The following is a 20,346-nucleotide window of genomic DNA, read 5'->3' as shown; positions in this document are numbered from 1 at the left end:
AAAACATTCAAAACAGATTCTTAGATTGTATTTATAACCATCCCTCTCATCCCTGCTCGCTATGGTTGAAACAAAGTGTTTCAAACCAATTTCATCAGCTCACTTTACAACACTCAGTCTAATACACCATCATAATGTATTTATCCTCTCACAGCAGATACTATGAGATAATAGGCAGAATGAGGCAGCTATTAAACTGTTTAAATGAATGTATGTGCTTTCTTTAAAGAAGTTGAAATATAGATGAGGTCTGATGTGTATATCAACTGATTTTGCTGGCAGTTAAAAAGCTTTCACTTTTCAATAAAAAGACAAATACACAATCTGATAATTCTGTGGTATTTAAGAATGTGTTACCCCCATAGTAAACACATCTGCAGTTGATTGTACTTGCTTCATTTTTGCTTCACTGCAAACATCCAAGTTCCCCTGCCCTGAGGGCAGAACGGCGAATGGCAAGGCTCAGTGGGATCTCTGTCAGTGCCTTCTTATAAAGGAGGAGGGAATGTCTTGGGGTCTTTCACTCCTCAGATTGACTGACACTACTGCTGTTCTATCAGTGAGCTCCGGTCCTCTGCTGTTCCTGTTACCTTTTTCAAGTCTGCATTTTGGGCTGCACTCAAAATAGGAAACTGAAATACTGTAAATCACAGCCTTTCCAAAGGAGGTTGGACTGTAAGTTGATGTGAAGACAAATTGCTCAGTTATTTTAAGGATATTATCCACTTTTAAAAGAAAACAATATTCATGAAACTGTTTCCTGATTTGATGAAGAAACTACTTTTGTGGACAGTGAAATGGATCAATTTTGATTTCTTGTTGCTATTTTTCTCCAAAGTTGGGATAAAGATGTTCCCCTCCTCTACGTTGGTGCTGCTGGTAACAGCACTGACCAGCGTCTGGGCCCAAGAGTTTTACGAAGAGAGGAAAACTGAAATAAAATCCAGGTCCAAACCTTTGGCTGCAAATATTCATAATGGACAAGGTAAGACAATGAAAGAATATATTTTTATTGTCATACAAATTCTATTTTTGTGTGAAATTGAACATGTTGCTACAGTGATATTCTAATTTCCTACTCTGATTGTACTCATCTGCAGTTCTTCCCTGAGTGAAGACTGAAGAAAAAAATGCCTCATTTTGACATAAAGTTAAATCCAAATGTTAATAATTGCTTGGTGAAAGTAATAACACTTTAAAAACATGTTGCATTGCCAATAGAGAGTCGTTCATTATGTTCTGTGTTCACACAGCCATCCTAGGCGAAGACTGTAGCTTGGAGCTCTCCTTCCTGTTGGACAGCTCCGAGAGCGCAAAGGACAATCATGAGCAGGAAAAGCAGTTTATCATGAACTTGGTGGACAGACTCCAAGGGGTACAGCTGCAGACCGGCCGCAGCTTAAGCTTGAGGGTGGCTCTCCTGCAGTACAGCAGTCACGTTATCACAGAGCAAACCTTCAGAGACTGGAGAGGCAGAGAGAACTTTAAGACCCGTGTAGCTCCCATCATCTACATCGGGCATGGCACCTACACCACTTACGCCATCACCAACATGACTAAAATCTACCAGGAGGAATCCAGCCCCGGTAGCATCAAAGTAGCCATGCTGTTTACAGATGGTATTTCCCACCCGAGGAACCCTGACATTTTCTCTGCTGTCGCTGATGCAAAGAACCAGGGCATCAAATTCTTCACTCTGGGCATCACCCGGGCAGCCAACGAGCCAGCCAATGTAGCCCATCTCCGTCTGCTCGCCAGCTCCCCGGCCACCCGCTTCCTCCATAATTTACAGGACAGAGACATTGTTGAAAAAATCGTTCCTGAGATTGTGAGTATAATACCATGTATTTGCTTTGAATAAGGATATTTTCAGAGTTGGGACATGGACAGGCTTGTTCAGGTATTTGTGTAGAGATGGAATGATGCTATGGAGAAACAAATGAAAGTATGTCTGTGACAGCTATGGACTTTAAGCTTTTTACACGGCTTTAAAAAACATTGACATCTGCATGAGCATGTCCCCTAGGATTCCTAGAATGTATCTATTCAGTAACATATGACTTGCATTTAGACAAAGACATACATTGGCACTGCTATAACTCCTTCTCAAATAACTTAAATTGTATTTTTAGTATAAAGGAATGTTATTTGTCTTCCGATTTCAATTTTAAGTGCCTATACCTTTGGTTTCTCCAAACTACTGTTTGTATGAAGAAGTATTAGAGGCATCTTTTTTGCCACATTAAGAAAACATAACAAATCTGCCTCACTAAGCAATGACTGAACAAATCCAATAAGGGACTGCAATACTTTCAAAATTCATATTCTGTCAGATATTCATATTCATATTCACCGTTTGTTTTCTTTGCAGACCAGCTTGGCTGATGAAGGAGTAAGTAATATTACAATCAGACAGCTCATATATGGAATCTTTTAAAATGTAATAATGTGTAATTAGGTGAGACTGTACAGAATTACATTCATGACAGCTTAGCAATCATGTCTCTTTTTTTCTAAAGTGCCCTGTGGCTCAGAGATGTGCTTGTGAGAAAGGAGAGAGGGGACCAAGCGGGCCTGCGGTGAGTCTTTTGAAAATATCCCACAAACAAAGAGCAGTTTCATTTGAAGTGTCACATGTCAGAAGAAAGAATACCTGACATCTTATGCAGAGAAATGTAACATGTTCCTGTTATTCTGGGGATGGTAATTGGGCAGTTTTGAACAATCAGGATAATTACTTGCTTTTTTCTCTCCTCAGTATTGCTTGTAAGCATTTGTAAAACCAGAATAGGATGATAGGTGGCCCAGCCTACATTCTAAAAGCAAATCTATGGCAACAGGAAAATGAGATGGCTGTGGTCTGCTATTCCTAGAGAAATAAGTTTGTTGTGCCCATTCTCAGCCAGTTATTGAGCATTTCTCATATAACATAAGATGTCCCAATTGAAACCAAAGGCACCGTTTAGAGATCCACTTTCCATAAAACTGGACCTTTGGGCACCATAAATCCACCATACAACCCCCACTGCCATGGTCAGATGCGCACCAGATATTACACATGATTTCTGTGTGATGCTTGAAGATGACACTCACTCACACTAATAGACAGCTCAAGTAATGTCAAGCTTTCCAACAACCTGGCAGATAACCATGTTGCTGACAGACAGCTTCATGGCAATTAACCAGGTGCATTTTCTCAGAGATTCTTCAAATTCTTACACTTAGACGTGGAGGCTCTCATAATTGCTGTCATTAGTTTAATGGCCGAAAACTAGTGATTTCTGGTAAATAGCAATTGACACACACTGTCCAGTTGCAGCTCAAGACAATGACCCCTGGGTCTGTGGACAAGACCCCTCATGCCTCACCTTTGGCTTCAACTGTCATACAACCCTCACATCCACAAGCACACATAAATAACACACATTCAGACATCAGCCCAGTTACCTTTTTTTCTCTGTCCTTCTCAACCAATGCCTGTCTATACACTTTCACTTTGCATGGACATGGTCAAGATAACCTTAATCTCCAGGTTATTAATCAACTAAACCTGACTTTGTTTTGCTCCAGGGGAAGAAAGGTCGCCCCGGAGATGATGGAGCCCCAGGGCTTAGAGGCCAAAAGGTGTGTGCTTTTTGATGGACCTGTGGATTATGAATGTCTTAGCTGCCATGTTTTTTTTTAGGTATTATATAATACTTTCTCGATGTGCCACACTTAAAATTTCTATTTTGGAAAAGGTTGTCAGGCTTCCTGAACCAAGTCATCCCGGGTCTATAAATGATAAAGTGCTTGGTAAAACTTAAAAAATAGGCCTGGTTAATTAATATTTATGATTATTGTTTACATAATATTAATTTGTAACATATGTATGTTTTTTAGTAATTAATTTAGTTCAGTATTTATATTTTAATTTTAAAATGGTTTTGCTTATACAATAAAACATGACCTGTTTCACTGCTCATGTAACTGTTCCAGGAGTTCATGAAGAAGCCATCATCTGTATTATTAGTATTGAATACATCATTAAGTGAGATAGTGATCTGTTCAATGGTTACGATTAGGATGCACTCAATAAAGTATAGCATAGTGTTCTTGACAAAATTAAGCTACATATTCATACAAAACAAACTCAGCCACTTGTGTTTTATGAAGTGACATTAATATTTTGCAAATACAAATGACAATAATAAGTTCATGCTTTGCAGTTGTTTCCAGTTTTTAGTTATTAAGTACAGTTTCTGCCAACACTAGTAACTTTTCTTTTTTTCTTGTCCCCCCTCTCCGGTGGAGTACCAAGCTAAATGTACCACACCATGCATTTATTTCTTTACATCTTGGCTGTTGTACACACTGGGTGTGTGTGTGTGTGTGGGTGTGTGTGTGTGTGTGTGTGTGTGTGTGTGTGTGTGTGTGGGTGTGTTTGTGTGCGTGTGTGTGTGTGTTTTAAAGTCTGCCTAATACCCATTTTTTACCTTAGTGTTTGTGCCTATACAATTATTAATCTGACTACATGACATTTTATATTCTGTCCATTCTATCACTTGTGTTTATGCACACCGTGCGTTTTTGTATTCTTTGGCATTTCTTGTTTTAATATATGCTCTATATTGTAAATAATATTGACATGGCCGTAAAAATACAAATCTGTGTGAAATTATTAGGACATTAATATTTAATAGTAGAAGTAATATAGGAAAACTCATAACACGCTAATTCGTCCAACATCAGCTCATTACTTGACTCCAATTCAATTTATGTTTTTTGGATTACTTACACATTTATTTTAAAATGTGTTAACTTTTCAGTCCATTAATGTTGTTGATACTGTAGGTGACACTGCTTCTCTGTCTACCTGCAATATCAGACTGTTTATTCTGGGTTAAGGTATTTACTTTGCAGTAGCTGTAACTCATATTCATTGTACATAATGAGTCAGTGTACTTTCTGTTATTTTAGGGTGAAGCAGGACTAAGTGGTCTACCTGGTCGAGAGGGGGCTGAGGTAAATGTTTCTACTCATAACCAAAATGAAGAAAATATTCATTATTGTTTCTGTAGTTTGTTCTAACATAACATCCTGTCTATTTAATTTGTAGGGAAAACCAGGTTATAAAGGAGAGCAGGTATGCGGTTTAGAATGACAATAACATTTTATTTTGTCGGAATCAATGCAAGCCTGTGTAGAACTTGTATTTTCTACACAGGGTGAGAGGGGTGAGTGCGGCACTCCAGGAATCAAAGGAGATAGGGTACACAGTACTGTTGACATCACACATGATGAATAATTTCTTCCCAGTTTGATCATTCCTAATTACTATACATACTTTGTTTGGTATCATTGTCTTTCTCTTACCTGTGTGATGCACTTTAGGGTCCTGAGGGTTCAATTGGAGCAAGAGGACTTAGAGGTTTACAGGTCAGTAATACTTTCAGTATTAAAATATGCAATTTGTGTTTTTAGAGCCTTGATAGTTAACAAGCACACATACACTTATTCAAACACAAGTATCCAAATAATTCTTGTTATTTCTTTATTAATGATTTGCTGTATGTTGTTTCTGCCTAGGGGTTACCAGGACCACATGGAGACATTGGAACAGAGGGCCCACAGGGAAAGCAGGTCAGCCCCTTTTGAACAACTTTTACTTACCTAGTCGTGCACATCCGCTGTGACTGTTACATCTCCTTTTATGATTAGTTTAAACTAGAGGTTGGAGCTCTACCACCCCGGTCTTTACTGTGCAGCACAGAGGCCTGTTTGTCTGGTAATAAAACCCAGAGTGAAAAATTGGCAATGAGCCAAAGTCTTCCCCATCATTACTGTTACTCACCAGCACAGGGATCAGCCGTCAGCAAAAAGTGTCTCTACAGGTTCTCCTAATGTTCTCCTTGTATCCTGTTTCTAAATACAGACTAGGAAGTGCCTACAGCATTGTCAGCTCCTTCACCAAAGTCTGCAGTTAATAACATACAGTACATGGATCAGTATATGCGCATGTCTTGCCATGTGAAGACATGATTTAGGACGCACTTGGAAAGATTGACAGGACTCTTTGTGGTCCATATTTATTATATTTCCTTTTAAAAAAAATGTAAGACACAACTACAGTCAAAATTCTGACTTTAATCTCAGAATTAAAAAAAGTCAGAGTTATTTGAATAAAGTCAGAATTCTGACTTTAATCTCAGAATTCTGAGAAAAAAAGTCAGAACTCATATACATTTTTCACCAGTGGCCCTAATCCTCTTCCGCATGTCTCTCACTTCACAGTCCTCCTAATCAAATGAGTATGCCTGGAAGAAATACTGACAACTCTAAAGTTATTCATTCAGCTTAAATTAATATTAAATGCAGTAAAATGGTTAAGAAAGGCAACATTATTACATAATATCTCTTTATGTCAGGCTGTACATTTGTTTTGCCTTAAATTATTTGGAGCAAATGTTGTAATTAATCCAAACTTAGATGTACAGTAGAAAAGAACTTTCAGCAGTTTTTGTTATTTTAAGACACTGTTGTTTGGGGTTTCTTAAACTTTGAGACATTACTGAAGTTTAGCTCTTATCTGTCCTAACCTGCAGGGAGAGATTACATATCTCTCCCACTACTACCTATTTACAGTACACGCAACAGCTAAAGATTTTTTTTCAGACTGACAGAGCATCTAAACTGCATGTGTGCTTTACGTTTTGAGTTAGTACTTTTCAGGGGTGCAACATAGTGTTGTTACACAATAAATTAAAGACATTAAATATTTAAATATAAGTTACGAAGGTAGAAAAGTGATTTAAAAGGATGACACTCAATGGTTCAGAACTTATGCCCTTTTGCTATAATGATACATGATTTAAGCGCCAATGTACAATGGTGTTAAGTGTTTATTATGTTTGTGGACACAGGGTGAACGTGGCCCACCTGGCCCCTCAGGGATTCAGGGGGAGACTGGTATTGGACTTCCTGGACCAAAAGTAAGTGTTATGTATAATCCTCTTATTTTGTAATACGTTGTGATTGTTTAATTTGTAATCTGCATTTCTTTGTGAGTATGTTATTGAATTAAGTTACTATATAAATCTGCAGGGTGACATTGGATTCCAGGGTCGACCAGGTCCTCCTGGTCCCCATGGTGTGGGCGAGCCTGGCCTTCCTGTAAGTTAAAAAAAAGTCTGGGCTATCCCAAAGTGTTGAATGTTTCTGTGTCTGTAATGTTTTTATTTGCACATGTGATCTGTTGAGAAAGCCCACATACATAACATACGTTGACCTGAGCACTGTTTGAGTGACATATTGTACACTTTGACTTTGTTCACAGGGACCTCAAGGACCACAGGGTGTTCAAGGGGAAAAAGGACCCCATGGCGAGGGGTTTCCCGGACCAAAGGTATTATTTTGAGTCTAAGACACAATTCTGAACAACTAAATAACACATGAGTTACATATATATTAATTAAATAACGAGTAATTTGTTGATTAAGTTACAGAGAGCCAAAAAATGAATAATTGAATTGCTAAAGCTAAACTTGATGAATAACTTAAATTTGTAAGAAGAAGCTAAAATATTGAGAATAGTTGAAAAAGTATGAATGGTTTTAATTAGGTTGAATAACACCACTAATGTAAAAAAAAGATGTGGCATAATTAAAGGTTTTAATGCTAAAGCTAAACTGGATTGCTGGTTAAAATGTGTAAGAAGAAGGTGAAGTTGTAAGAAATGTGGAAAGTGATAATTGCTCTAATTAATATAAATGTCTTGAATAATAGTATAGAGTATGAAAGTTGTAGGTGTTGCAGTGACACATCGGTGCCAAGCGAGCAACATCCGTTCAGCACATCGGGGTACCACATTGCTAAATGTCCACAGACTGCAATTTAGTGCGGCTGCCACGTAGCTCAAATCTCTTATTTTCTTTCTGTCTGTTTTAAAATGAGTTGTGGAGAAAACAACAAAAACTTTTAATTGTTATATATATATATATATCAGAGTTAATACGCTAGGCCATTTGTCTTCCTCTGGGATACATTGGGTGTGGGTCTCCCACACCAAAGGCATGTGTCATGTGCACTGCACCATCATCTGTCTTAAAGGGAGGTGTATTGAGGTGCATTTGGGGCATGCTGATCTTGCAGGGAGGTGTGTTTAGTTGCATTCTGGGCGTGCTGGTCTTACAGGGTGGTGTGTTGAGGAGCATTCTGGGCGTACTGGTTTTACAAGGAGGTGTGTTCAGGTGCATTTGGGCGTGCTGGTTTTACAGGGAGGTGTGTTCAGGTGTTTCTGGGTTTGCTGGTGTTGCAGGAAGGTGTGTTGAGGTGCATTCTGGGCACGCTAGTTTTGCAGGGAGGTGTTTTCAGGTGCATTCTGGGTGTGTTGGTCTTGCAGGGAGGTGTGCTTAGGTGCATTCTGGGCGTGCTGGTCTTACAGGGAGGTGTATTGAGGTGCATTCTGGGCGTGCTGGTTTAACAGGGAAGTGTGTTCAGGTGTATTCTGGGCGTGCTGGTTTTACAGGGACGTATGTTTAGGTGCATTCTGGGCGCACACACACAGGGTCGCACACTATGCTAGTTACACACACAGGGACATACAGCTCAAATCTCTTTTTTTCTCTTTGTTTTAAAATGAGTCGTAGAGACAACAGTAAAAACTTTCAATTGCTTTATCTATATGTTAGGCTGGTAGTAGATTCAGGAGCAGACACAGAGGAAGGTTGGTAAACAGGAATAGAGTTTTATTTAATACAACGGAAAAATGGTGCAAAGAAAAACTCTGGGCAGGCAGATCGGGTTTCCAGGACTAAAACAGGGTTCTGAAGCAGGAGCAAAAAACACACAAAGTCAAAAAGCTTAAATCTGAGATACTAGAAATAGATACTGAAGCAAAAACTCTAGGGCTGGCCGTAGCTAGTGTTACCATTGTGGGTGAATAGAAGATTCAGAGAGAGCCAGGAGCGACACACCCACTCAGCACAGGAAAGAAAGAAGGCAAAAGAAACAGGAGAGGCAGCAAGCCAAACCATGACAGTAACATGGCAGTGAATGGAGTAAGATTTGTATGAAGGTACTGTAAATATGATGCAAAATGTGGAAGCGAGTAGAAGTGATGTGAGCACTTGTAGAAAATGATTTGAGAGCTTGCACAGCTAAAATTGAACTCGTATTTTGTCTTTCTTCATTTCAGTCTCTTTTCCAGTAGAACCTCTTGAATCTGTCGCTACAATGCACTCTCTCGTATCACACAGTGGCAAGTCTGCGCCCTCCACTTTTGCAGCATGTCTTGCGATACATTTGGTGCAGAACTAATTTGAACTACAAGTGCTCACATTGCATCTACGAGTACAGATTTTTTTACAAGCTGTCAAATCATATTCTACAAGAGCTCACATCGCATCAGCGCGCTCTCACATTTTGCACCTTATGTACCTTTATATATTTGGAACTGTGAAACCTCGCAAGTTGTAGAGAAAGAACTAAGATGATTTTTTGAAGCGCCCCACTCTAGTGACACCATCGCACACTTTAGTTCACTCAATACACACTCACTATAATGGCAGAAAAATCCTAAAATGTACACTAAACTTAAACAGATTTTTCACAAAAACTAAAAAAGATATCAAACACTGAGCACACCCTGAACACCTGAATATTTTGTGAATGGTTTAAAGTTTGAATCATGTCTGTAGGTGAAAGAATGTAGGAGGAGATACATTTTGAAGCAGAAGAGGATTTGAAGGATTTGAAGCTTTTATCAGAATAAGAAATAAAGAACCCAATGACAACCCACAATAATAATGCTGTTCTACAGCATTCCCACAATAAGGGGCTGCTGATATTCTTTGATTGATCAGCAGAGTCCAATTTCTAAACGTATGTGCATTTTTAAAATAACAATAATAGATTATTACCACTTACCAGTAACTAATTGTTTTCATTATGACCAGGTTTAAAACTTGTGTATTAACATTGCATAAATCAGTTGCTAGATCCTTAAAAAAACATAAGCTCTCATTGAATAATGTGTCTAATGTGGAGTATTCTGCAGTTCATGGCCTGCATCTGTCAAAACCAGATCTCACTCTGTTCCAACTCACTGACTCACAACTCAAGTGTTCGCTGTGGGGTTACTACTTACTCTGTTGTTGATGTGTTAAGCATGTGGGGAAAGAAATTCCCCCCATGCTGCAACATGCTGCACAATGGGACTTATGTTTTACTATAGACTCTGCAAATACCCCATTCAAAATGAGACAGCATGGATTCAGCAAAGGGTTGGCAGGACATGCAAAACTGTGCAATGGTACATGGCTTACAGTATAAAATATACATGGAGGATATAATAAACAACAGCAATATAGATAAATAAATGGATAATACCAAGAAAGAGTAAAAAGAATTGCATCAATAGCCTTTCACAAGACAGAAAGTGTGGGTAAAATTGACAGTAATAGAAGCATATTTATGTAGAGGATTTTTCTGTAAAGAAATCTAAGTAGACCTTTGTTAAAGAAAGCTTTTGGAAAACGAGAACTGGAAATGTCCTCAAGCGACAAGACATCTGTTTTACCTGTGCCAGACTTCCTAGCTATTATAGCTTTTATTCCTCTGCCGACTTCTACCTCTTGTAAAAGGGGATCAGAGGGCTTTTGTCAGAGGTGATCAAACAGTCTCTTCTTTACACACACACACACACACACACACACACTCACACACACACAGACACACACAGTAAGTAAGTTAGTAGGTCTGCATGCATTTCATCATTACACTTGGTTGTCGGGCTGCTCCCATCAGAAACCTCTTTACTTCATAATTCACTGGCAGAAAAAGTTCATTTAGTCAAGATGTGCTATGAAAAAAAACAGTTGCATTCTTTGTGTGTAGGATCATTTTGTATTAATCACAAGAGGATAACAAGAGCCAACATGCTCTTGTTCAATACTCTCCTTACTAGGAACAATGCAGACTAGGCTGTGATCCAAAGGCAAGTGGTTGTGATGTAACTGACAGAGATAAACTGATTTTGTTCCACAGGGGGAACGGGGGCTTGCTGGACCAAGAGGACCAAGGGGACAGCAGGGTGCAGGAATCAGAGGAGACAAGGTGGGTCATGTCAGTCACTAGTCCTCCCGTTTCTTGGCTCGTTATTAATACCAGTTGATCGGTGGAATAGTGTAAAACAGTTGACATCAATCTAATGTGCATGTATTTGTGACAAAGCGGCAACTCACTCATAAAGAAAACTGCTCCATAGCACCACTAGAGGTCAGGAAATTAAAACAGTCAGGGATGTGTTTTCAGCCAAACATAAGTGAACATTTTTATTTATTTAATTGAGATATGAAGATTACTGGGATTAAAGATTGCGTTATAGTGGAAAGGACCATTTATGTACTATTTATATAATTTATGAATTAACTGAACTTTGAGTATTTCTAAAAATGGATGGACTCTATGCATAGGTTTCTCTTGAATAAAGTACCTCAAGTGTAACAGTCCTATTATAAATTGTATTGAGGACCCAAGATTATGTATGTACCATATGCACACCTATGTTGTCAAGTGAGTCAATGAGGACTGATACTTTAGTACTTTAGCATATTATTTAGAATAGTAAAACTGGTGTTTCACTTCCAGGGTGACATGGGGTCTCCAGGTTCTCCTGGGCCAACTGGACTAACAGGAGCGGGCATACAGGGAGAGAAGGTCAGCAAAATATTGTCATCTATGTGTTCACAATGTCCCACATGATATACACTCACCTAAAGGATTATTAGGAACACCTGTTCAATTTCTCACTATTGCAATTATCTAATCAACCAATCACATGGCAGTTGCTTCAATGCATTTAGGGGTGTGGTCCTGGTGAAGGCAATCTCCTGAACTTTCCCAAACTGAATGTCAGAAAGAAAGGTGATTTAAGCAATTTTTAACGTGGCATGGTTGTTGATGCCAGACCGGCCGGTCTGAGTATTTCCCAATCTGCTCAGTTACTGGGATTTTCACGCACAACCATTTCTAGGGTTTACAAAGAATGGTGTGAAAAGGGAAAAACATCCACTATGCGGCAATCTTGCGGGCAAAAATGCCTTGTTTATGCTAGAGGTCAGAGGAGAATGGGCCGACGTATTCAAGCTGATAGAAGAGCAACTTTGACTGAAATAACCACTCGTTACAACCGAGGTATGCAGCAAAGCATTTGTGAAGCCACAACACACACAACCTTGAGGCGGATGGGCTACAACAGCAGAAGACCCCACCGGGTACAACTCATCTCCACTACAAATAGGAATAAGAGGCCATAATTTGCAAGAGCTCACTAAAATTGGACAGTTGAAGACTGAAAAAAGTGTTGCCTGGTCTGATGAGTCTCGATTTCTGTTGAGACATTCAGATGGTAGAGTCAGAATTTGGCGTAAACAGAATGAGAACATGGATACATCATGTCTTGTTACCACTGTGCAGGCTGGTGGTGGTGGTGTAATGGTGTAGGGGATGTTTTCTTGGCACACTTTAGGCCCCTTGGTGCAAATCGGGCATCGTTTAAATGCCACGGCCTACCTGAGCATTGTTTCTGACCATGTCCATCCTTTTATGGACACCATGTACCCATCCTCTGATGGCTACTTCCAGCAGGATAATGCACCATGTCACAAGGCTCAAATCATTTCAAATTGGTTTCTTGAACATGACAAGGAGTTCACTGCACTAAAATAGCCCCCACAATCACCAGATCTCAACCCAATAGAGCATCTTTGGGATGTGGTGGAACAGGAGCTTTGTGCCCTGGATGTGCATCCCACAAATCTCCATCAACTGCAAGATGCTATCCTATCAATATGGGCCAATATTTCTAAAGAATGCTTTCAGCACCTTGTTGAATCAATGCCACGTACAATTAAGGCAGTTATGAAGGTGAAAGTGCGTCAAACACAGTATTAGTCTGGTGTTCCTAATAATCCTTTAGGTGAGTGTACATTGAGGTCTACATAGAGTAGGACATTCTGCACATGAATCCATATATACTGTATTACTGCTCAGGGAATCGAGGGTCCAAGAGGTCCACCAGGCGCCAGAGGACTTCCAGGAGAAGGTTTACCTGGACCGAAGGTTTGTCAAAACACCTGCTGTATGAAATGCAGCATTGCATCTGCTTGTGTGGTCAGAGAGAGCTGGCACAATGGATACTACTGCCACCTCACACAGACAGTGCTTCCATGTCAGTCTAGCTTTACATTTCAATACTGTTCTTTCACTGGTGAAGCTGCACAAGAACATAACGTTTCTATATTTTATAATATCAAAATATAGTATAAATGTGCAGCACAACGATAAACAGACAACAACATACCAAAGTTTAGAACTTGCGGGTTTTTCTTATAATTACCTATGTCATCATCCTATTTCTATTTTCAGGGAGACCAAGGTTTACCAGGAGAGCAGGGAGCCACAGGAGAGAGAGGCATTGGTGAGCCTGGTCCAAAGGTAAACCAGTCACTTTAGTCCGGTTCTATGTTAGCATATTGGTGGTGCTATTGTACCGAATCCAACTAAAATCAAATAATACTATTGTACTGTTCCAGGGAGATCCTGGGGGAGCTGGTTTGGGTGGTCTGCCTGGTCTTCCAGGAGAAGATGGAGCTCCAGGGCAGAAGGTAAATTGTATTATGACAACTCTGTGGAAACTTTTCACTTTGTTTCCAAATTTCTTGGTAGTATATGAACTCTACCTTCCTTCCCTTTGTCTGTTGGTTTACAATGAAAACAACACCGGATTATTTCCGGAGTTAATCACAGTTGAGGATTGCTGCATTGTTTCATCTACCTTTCCTCTTGTAGGGGGAGGCTGGTTTAGCTGGTTTAAGAGGTCCTGAGGGAGCACAAGGAATCGGCACTCAAGGAGAGAAGGTATGCTTTAAGTTAGATGATATATTCTTGTGTTGTTCAGTGTTTATATGACAACAAATGTTGATCCGATAAAGTGTATGCTGTAATACCTCCCAGGGTGACCAGGGTCTGAGGGGCATACGTGGGTTACATGGGCCTCCTGGGATCTCAGGGCCATCTGGGCCAAAGGTAAGAATTCATGAATCAAGTATTTTATTGTTTCAGCTTCCATGATGATGTATTGTAAGCAACCTCCTACTTGTTGTATGATGAATACGTTGCTGAAGGGGACTTAAACCACACTAACCCAATCTTTGAATAGAGACAAAAGACAAGTCCCCTCCAGGTTGTAAAAGTGCTAAAATAAAGATATTAAGTGGATCTAAAGTCTATTGTCAACTCTCATCTTTTAGGGTGAACGTGGGATACCTGGCCAGCAGGGCATGACGGGGCAGCCAGGACGCTCCATATCGGGTCCAAAGGTGAATAAAAATCAAACGTGAAACTGTCTCTTAAAAGAAGACAAGTATAGGCAGCAGCTAGAATAACTGCCAGAAAGTGTCGGTTGTGATGTAATGCATAAAAAAAAAATTGCCATTATTCATCCCTATGACTTTGTTGTCTTGTCTCTAGGGTGATGTAGGCCCTGCTGGTCCCCCTGGGCCTGTTGGGGAAACAGGCTATGGATTACCTGGACCAAAGGTAAACGCTGTCATTTTTTAAACATTTTTCAACCATATTTTTGTTTTTAGCATAATGTTAATGGTCTTCATCACTACATTTTGTTTAACCAGGGTGATCGTGGTCATACGGGTTCATCAGGTCCAGTTGGTCCAAAAGGCGAAGGCATCCCCGGCCCTGTGGTTTGTATCATCAACATTTAGCACATTTAGCACTAGTAAATTCTGTGCAAGTTAACTAATTTATGTATTTATTTAAGGGTCCTCCAGGCCTGCCAGGCTTACCAGGCGAGCAGGGCCCAGAAGGAATAGGAATTCCTGGTCCCAAGGTTGTTGTCTACATGTTTTGTTTGTTTGTTTGTGTTTTTGCTTGTGTGTGTATTGGTATTAATTTGATGATGTCATGTACGTTTCAGGGTGATATTGGCTTTAGAGGATTGCCAGGTTTGCCCGGCCCCCCTGGAGAGGGCTTACAAGGACCACCTGTAAGAAAGATTATTTAACAAACATCTACCTATAATTAATATTCAAATCTGAATCATAGCTAATAAATACACATAATAAACCTTTGACAATATTTAGGTTAGAAGTTTTCCTATGACTGTATTATACAAGTTTGCAGTTTGTTTTTTGTAGAAACCAGCCTAATTACTTTTTAATATTTTTTTTCAGGGTAATGTTGGAAGGCCAGGAACTGCTGGTCCAACTGGTCCTTCTGGAGTGGGTATTCAAGGCCCAAAGGTAAATGTCACCACTGTTTCACATATGTGCTGTCTTTCAAGCACTTGCCAAACTTTTCTTAATCAGGATAATTTCACATTTGTACTTTCTTCTTGACAAAAAGAGTGAAGCGATATAATGTACTTAATTGGTGCTGACATGTTACACAATAGAACTGCCTTGACAAACTAGTTCCAGGGCAAAACATAATAATTTATGATCTACGAAGACTATGGAAAGCTCCCAAATAATTCAGTAAATCTAAAATGTAATTTCAGGGTGAGCCAGGATCACAAGGTATGACTGGGCCTAGAGGACCTCAAGGGGATGGATTTCCTGGAGCTAAGGTGGCTGATTTAAACATATGTTTTAAACATTTTATTGATATCTGATTAAGTCTGACTGACAAATGGCTCTGTAATGTTACAGGGCGATCGTGGATCACAGGGTGAGAGGGGGATGAAAGGTATAACAGGAGACATGGGAGACCCTGGAGATCCTGGTGAAGCAGTATGAAATACAGATCTTATTCCTCACTCTCTCAAATAAATAATCCAACCACCAATGTTCTATTAAGCTATGCACTTGAAACGGTAATATTATTTTAAAACTTTTCTCCAATCCCAGGGGAGGCCAGGATCAAAAGGAGACCCAGGCCTCACAGTAGGTTCATTAATTTAACCAATGTTTGAACATTCAGTGATAGTGATTTTGTAGTAATACAAATGTTGTTATATTTTTCAGAGAGAAGATATTATCAAGCTGATCAAAGAAATATGTGGTAAGAAGACTATAATTCTAGTTGATTGGTATAACTATTATTAAGTAGTTTTAATGAATGTAGATCCAAAGTATGAAAACTTTGTGAAAGGTGTTTTTAGTGTCAAATGATTGGTTCAGATTCTGACATTTTTTTATAGCAGTAATAGAGCAGGGCACTGGGGGGTTATGGTAAAAACTGTGAACATTACAGCTGCTTTAGCTGTGTGTCTGTCTGCCGTGTGTTGCTGGGTAGGTTCGTAGTGACTTTTTAAAGCTGCTTGATGTGACTGGAAATTATGAGTATGGTGATAGTGAACCAAAACAAGAACCTTGCCATAAAATCAAAACAATCACATAAAAGCCTCTATAGAGCTGAAGGGAGCAGCCGGGTGATGATTCTCCGTTGGTTCATCACTGTGAGCATTGAGCAATCCCTTTTACGTTACATATAGTAATTTGATGAAATGGCAGCATTAAAACTATCATTACGTAAACCAGGGTATAGGACAGTAGTGACAGTATTTCGTTTTTTTCAGGATGTGGCATCAAATGCAAAGAAAGGCCAATGGAACTTGTGTTCGTCATCGATAGCTCAGAGAGTGTCGGCCCCGAGAACTTTGAAATCATCAAGGACTTTGTCACCAGGTTGGTGGACCGGACCACAGTCGGACGCAACTCCACCAGAATCGGACTGGTCCTCTACAGTCTGGATGTCCATTTGGAGTTTAACTTGGTTCGCCACATGAACAAACAAGACATTAAGCAGGCAATCAGAAAAATGCCTTACATGGGTGAGGGCACCTACACTGGCACCGCCATCAGAAAGGCAACTCAGGAGGCTTTCTTTAGTGCTCGGCCTGGAGTCAGGAAAGTAGCCATCGTCATCACCGATGGTCAAACTGACAAACGTGAGCCTGTCAAACTCGACATAGCTGTGAGGGAAGCTCACGCTGCAAACATTGAGATGTACGCCCTGGGGATCGTCAATTCTTCTGATCCTACACAGGCTGAGTTCCTGCGAGAACTCAACCTCATTGCCTCGGACCCCGACAGCGAACACATGTACCTCATTGATGACTTCAACACCCTACCAGGTGACAATCATTGTCAGATGTTGTAAATATGCCGTCAGCAGTGTGTTGATTTAAATGCGTTGCAAGCTGAGAGGTGGCAAAGTGACTTACTGATTTCTAAATTTAATTTTTCAGCACTGGAGTCTCAACTCATCAGCCAGTTCTGTGAAGATGAAAATGGCGCCCTCATTTACAATCGAATTACAAACGGACTCTCAAACGGCAACAATGGCAATGGTATTAATGGAAACAATGGACGTGGAGAGAGTACCTATGGATATGATAGCAATGGCAATAATGGTTTTGGAAACAATGGATACAGGAATACCGAAAGTGTTCCCAATTACCAAGAGGAAATCCGAATTCAGTGGCGCACCAACAGCCGAGGCCGTGGAGACACTTTCACCCTACCCATTAGTGCCGATCCGCTCCCTATTCAGGTCTGAAAACCAATTCGGCATTGTTCTAATTTACATTTTTGGTTTTCATTTTCTTCACTGATGACAATGACTTGTGGTCTTACTCCAGGTGGTGGAAGACGATGAAGGTGAAGATTTAGACTTAAGAGCCCATGCGCGGGCTGGTAATACTGTAGCTACTGTAGCTGTGGTTGACAAAACAACATCTTTATCACCTGTGAGAGAAAGCTCTAATGAGGCCATCTCATCATCTTCTACGTCGTCATCCTCATCTGCAACATCTGTTTCAACACTGGGCTCAGCTTTAAACTCTGACCAGTTGCTGCCCGTGGTGAGTCCTGTTTCGCCTGAAGGTGAGTACTGCACTTCTGCTCGGCTGCCCTTTTTCACAGAGGACACTTTGACATGTCACAGTGCAAAAAGCACAAGTGTAAATAAAAAAAATGAATGATGGCTGAATTGTATTTAGCTGCTTTTTGCTACGTTTACATGTGGGCAGCTTTTTTCATAAACGGATATTACAACCTATCCGACTTCAAAAATAACATTGTGGACACCTGTCAGTTTTCAGAAAAGTGTTTATTTACACGTACCCACGTATACATGAAGGCAGGAGCATGCCAAACCTGTAGGTGGCAGTGTAATGAGAAGCTGAAGCCCACGTTAGCCAATCAGAATTCAAAAATAGCAACAACAGCAACAAATCACTTCCTCTCTCTTCCCTTCCTCGGCTGCTTAAACCTCCGTTTGTCTCAGTTTACATGCAAACGTGCAACCAAATATTTCAAAAATATCCACTCTGGCCAGGGGTTTTAGATAGGCAAATTCTTTGTTTGCGTGTAAACGAAGAATACAAATAAAGGAAAATATCTCCATTTGTCAAAATAACCATGTATGTGTAAACAGGGCCTTGGTTTCAGGCTCCTGTGCAGCTCGCTCACTGCCATAGAACTAAGCCATTTATGTTTTTAGTAGCACCTGTGCTTTTCCTATGGCTACATCAAATAATTCAAAATTATTCTCAGTAACAAAAGGCCTATTCTCATTGAATACAAAAATACTTTTTGAAAAACAGGCAGCTCACCCACCATTTTTTCTTCAGAAATCCCTGTTGATCCCCGCTGTAACCTCGGCTTGGACCAAGGCACCTGCCGAGACTACAGCATTTACTGGTACTACGACAAGCAGGCCAATGCCTGTGCACAGTTTTGGTATGGAGGCTGCAGTGGAAATGACAACCGTTACAAAACGGAGAATGAATGCAGGAAGACTTGCGTTCTATCCAGAACAGGTAACCTTTAAGAATTTTAACAGCAAATGTTCACATCAATCTCCTTTTATTTTTAATTGTCTGAATAATATACAGTCTTTGACCCAGCAGGATAAAAGGAGAAGAAAACATCAGAAAGTGGACTACTGATTAGTTATTTCAATGTGATGCATTCTGTCAGTTGGGTTTAGAAAATAATTTTTATGCACTTATGTAACACTTTTGTCCTCACACAAATAAAAATACTGAAAAATCATGATGAATTTAATCACATTTGGAATGATAACATGTTGATGTTCACTGACTAACTGACTTAATTAGGATGAATTTCTACAAAAACAGACTTTTATACATGAACGAAATTGCATTGTGCTTGATAAACCAGAAGTTATCATTTATTCAAGGTTTGGCTGTCCTAGGTTAAAATTAGAAATTGTATTGCAATTTCAAATCAACCTGTAGATTATTCTTATACCTCTATGAGCTAAGTTCTTTACATACTTTGTGTTGATATTATTTACTGAAATATGCTGAGTACTTTTGTGTGTGTTCTATTTGTTTTTATTACAATGTGTCCGTTCGGATTATAACTGGCAGCTGTAATAGAGGGCCATTTTTATCTGTGTACTTTTTTTTTTTAGAGGTCTACTGCAATTGTCTAAACCTGTCTATTTGGGAAGTGTGTGTATATCTAAAATAAATGTTTGTTTTTTGTAATGAAATGTAAAATAATAGTGGTTTGTCTGATGTGTATGTTCATTAAGGAAAATAACAAATATCACTATTACCATTATAACGTCATCATCTGTGGATGATTAAAGGAATGGATTATGAACATTCCCAAAATCTAACTTTAAATTAAGTTTTATTTTTATTTAAAGTTTTCTTCTCACATAAATTGTGTTCTTTAAGTATTAAGTATGTCTTATCTTTTTCTGGCCATGTGTTTTTTTAAACATCTAAATTAGGTCTTTCTGTCACACCTGCCATTAACAGAGCATAGAGCACTAATCAAGATTCCCACTGGGGTGTAATGGTTTGCATGACTTAGGAGCGTACGCTTCACAGTCATGGTGGGGGAGAGAGTCAACTAGTTGAGTGGTAGATGTTTCACAATGCAAAGGTCATTTTGAAGGTCACAAACATGTCTCTATCAGGCTATATACACTTTTTGTCTCTGTTTTGAAACAGCCAATGTCTCTGAAACAGAGATAATTGGCTGGACTTTTTTTACAGCCTACATTTTGTCACAGAAACCAGTGTAAAAAAAATTAAAATGATGAGGTCTGAATTCCATTTAGCTGCTCCTGTGAACGCTGGCTCACTGTCACGGCTTATTGAGACACTTGACCTGAAGGTAGACATCATTATTGTTATTAGTAACACCTGTGCTTTTCCTACTATGGCAATCAAAATGTATGCTGTGAAAAGGCCAATTGACAAGACTATTAAATAAAAAGAGTAAAGAGTAAAATGAATTTAAATGATACTTTTAGTGTTTCAATTTCAATGAGTTTAAATAATATAGTACTCACTGGCAAAAA

General features: G+C 39.5%; 1 protein-coding gene across 3 annotated transcripts; it reads left to right on the top strand.

Annotated features, from left to right (window-relative positions):
• Positions 1 to 497: 497 nt before the first annotated feature.
• Positions 498 to 20,071, top strand: col28a2a (collagen, type XXVIII, alpha 2a). 3 transcript variants are annotated; one of them, XM_034885543.1, is made up of 36 exons: positions 498 to 675; positions 839 to 985; positions 1,254 to 1,828; positions 2,372 to 2,392; positions 2,520 to 2,579; positions 3,571 to 3,624; positions 4,960 to 5,004; positions 5,099 to 5,125; positions 5,207 to 5,251; positions 5,374 to 5,418; positions 5,569 to 5,622; positions 6,903 to 6,971; positions 7,084 to 7,152; positions 7,316 to 7,384; positions 11,026 to 11,094; positions 11,629 to 11,697; positions 13,033 to 13,101; positions 13,408 to 13,476; positions 13,575 to 13,646; positions 13,831 to 13,899; positions 13,996 to 14,067; positions 14,292 to 14,360; positions 14,512 to 14,580; positions 14,673 to 14,741; positions 14,819 to 14,887; positions 14,975 to 15,043; positions 15,231 to 15,299; positions 15,557 to 15,625; positions 15,708 to 15,788; positions 15,906 to 15,941; positions 16,023 to 16,059; positions 16,577 to 17,134; positions 17,249 to 17,553; positions 17,642 to 17,885; positions 18,635 to 18,823; positions 18,911 to 20,071. In XM_034885543.1, exons 2-36 carry the CDS (start codon positions 850 to 852, stop codon positions 18,916 to 18,918), a joined length of 3,699 nt encoding a protein of 1,232 aa, XP_034741434.1. In that variant the 5' UTR covers positions 498 to 675; positions 839 to 849; the 3' UTR covers positions 18,919 to 20,071. The 3 variants fall into 3 exon arrangements, with proteins under 3 accessions (XP_034741434.1, XP_034741435.1, XP_034741436.1); XM_034885544.1 differs by having other exon boundaries at positions 513 to 675; positions 18,914 to 20,071; XM_034885545.1 differs by lacking the exons at positions 5,374 to 5,418; positions 5,569 to 5,622; positions 6,903 to 6,971; ... (1 more) ...; positions 7,316 to 7,384; positions 11,026 to 11,094 and having other exon boundaries at positions 513 to 675.
• The last annotated feature ends 275 nt before the right edge of the window (positions 20,072 to 20,346 follow it).

This window comes from Etheostoma cragini, chromosome 11 (assembly GCF_013103735.1).
Source record: "Etheostoma cragini isolate CJK2018 chromosome 11, CSU_Ecrag_1.0, whole genome shotgun sequence".
NCBI classification, from domain to species: Eukaryota; Metazoa; Chordata; class Actinopteri; order Perciformes; family Percidae; genus Etheostoma; species Etheostoma cragini.
Note: the sequence above shows the minus strand (reverse complement) of the source record. Positions and strands in the feature narration are given on the sequence as shown.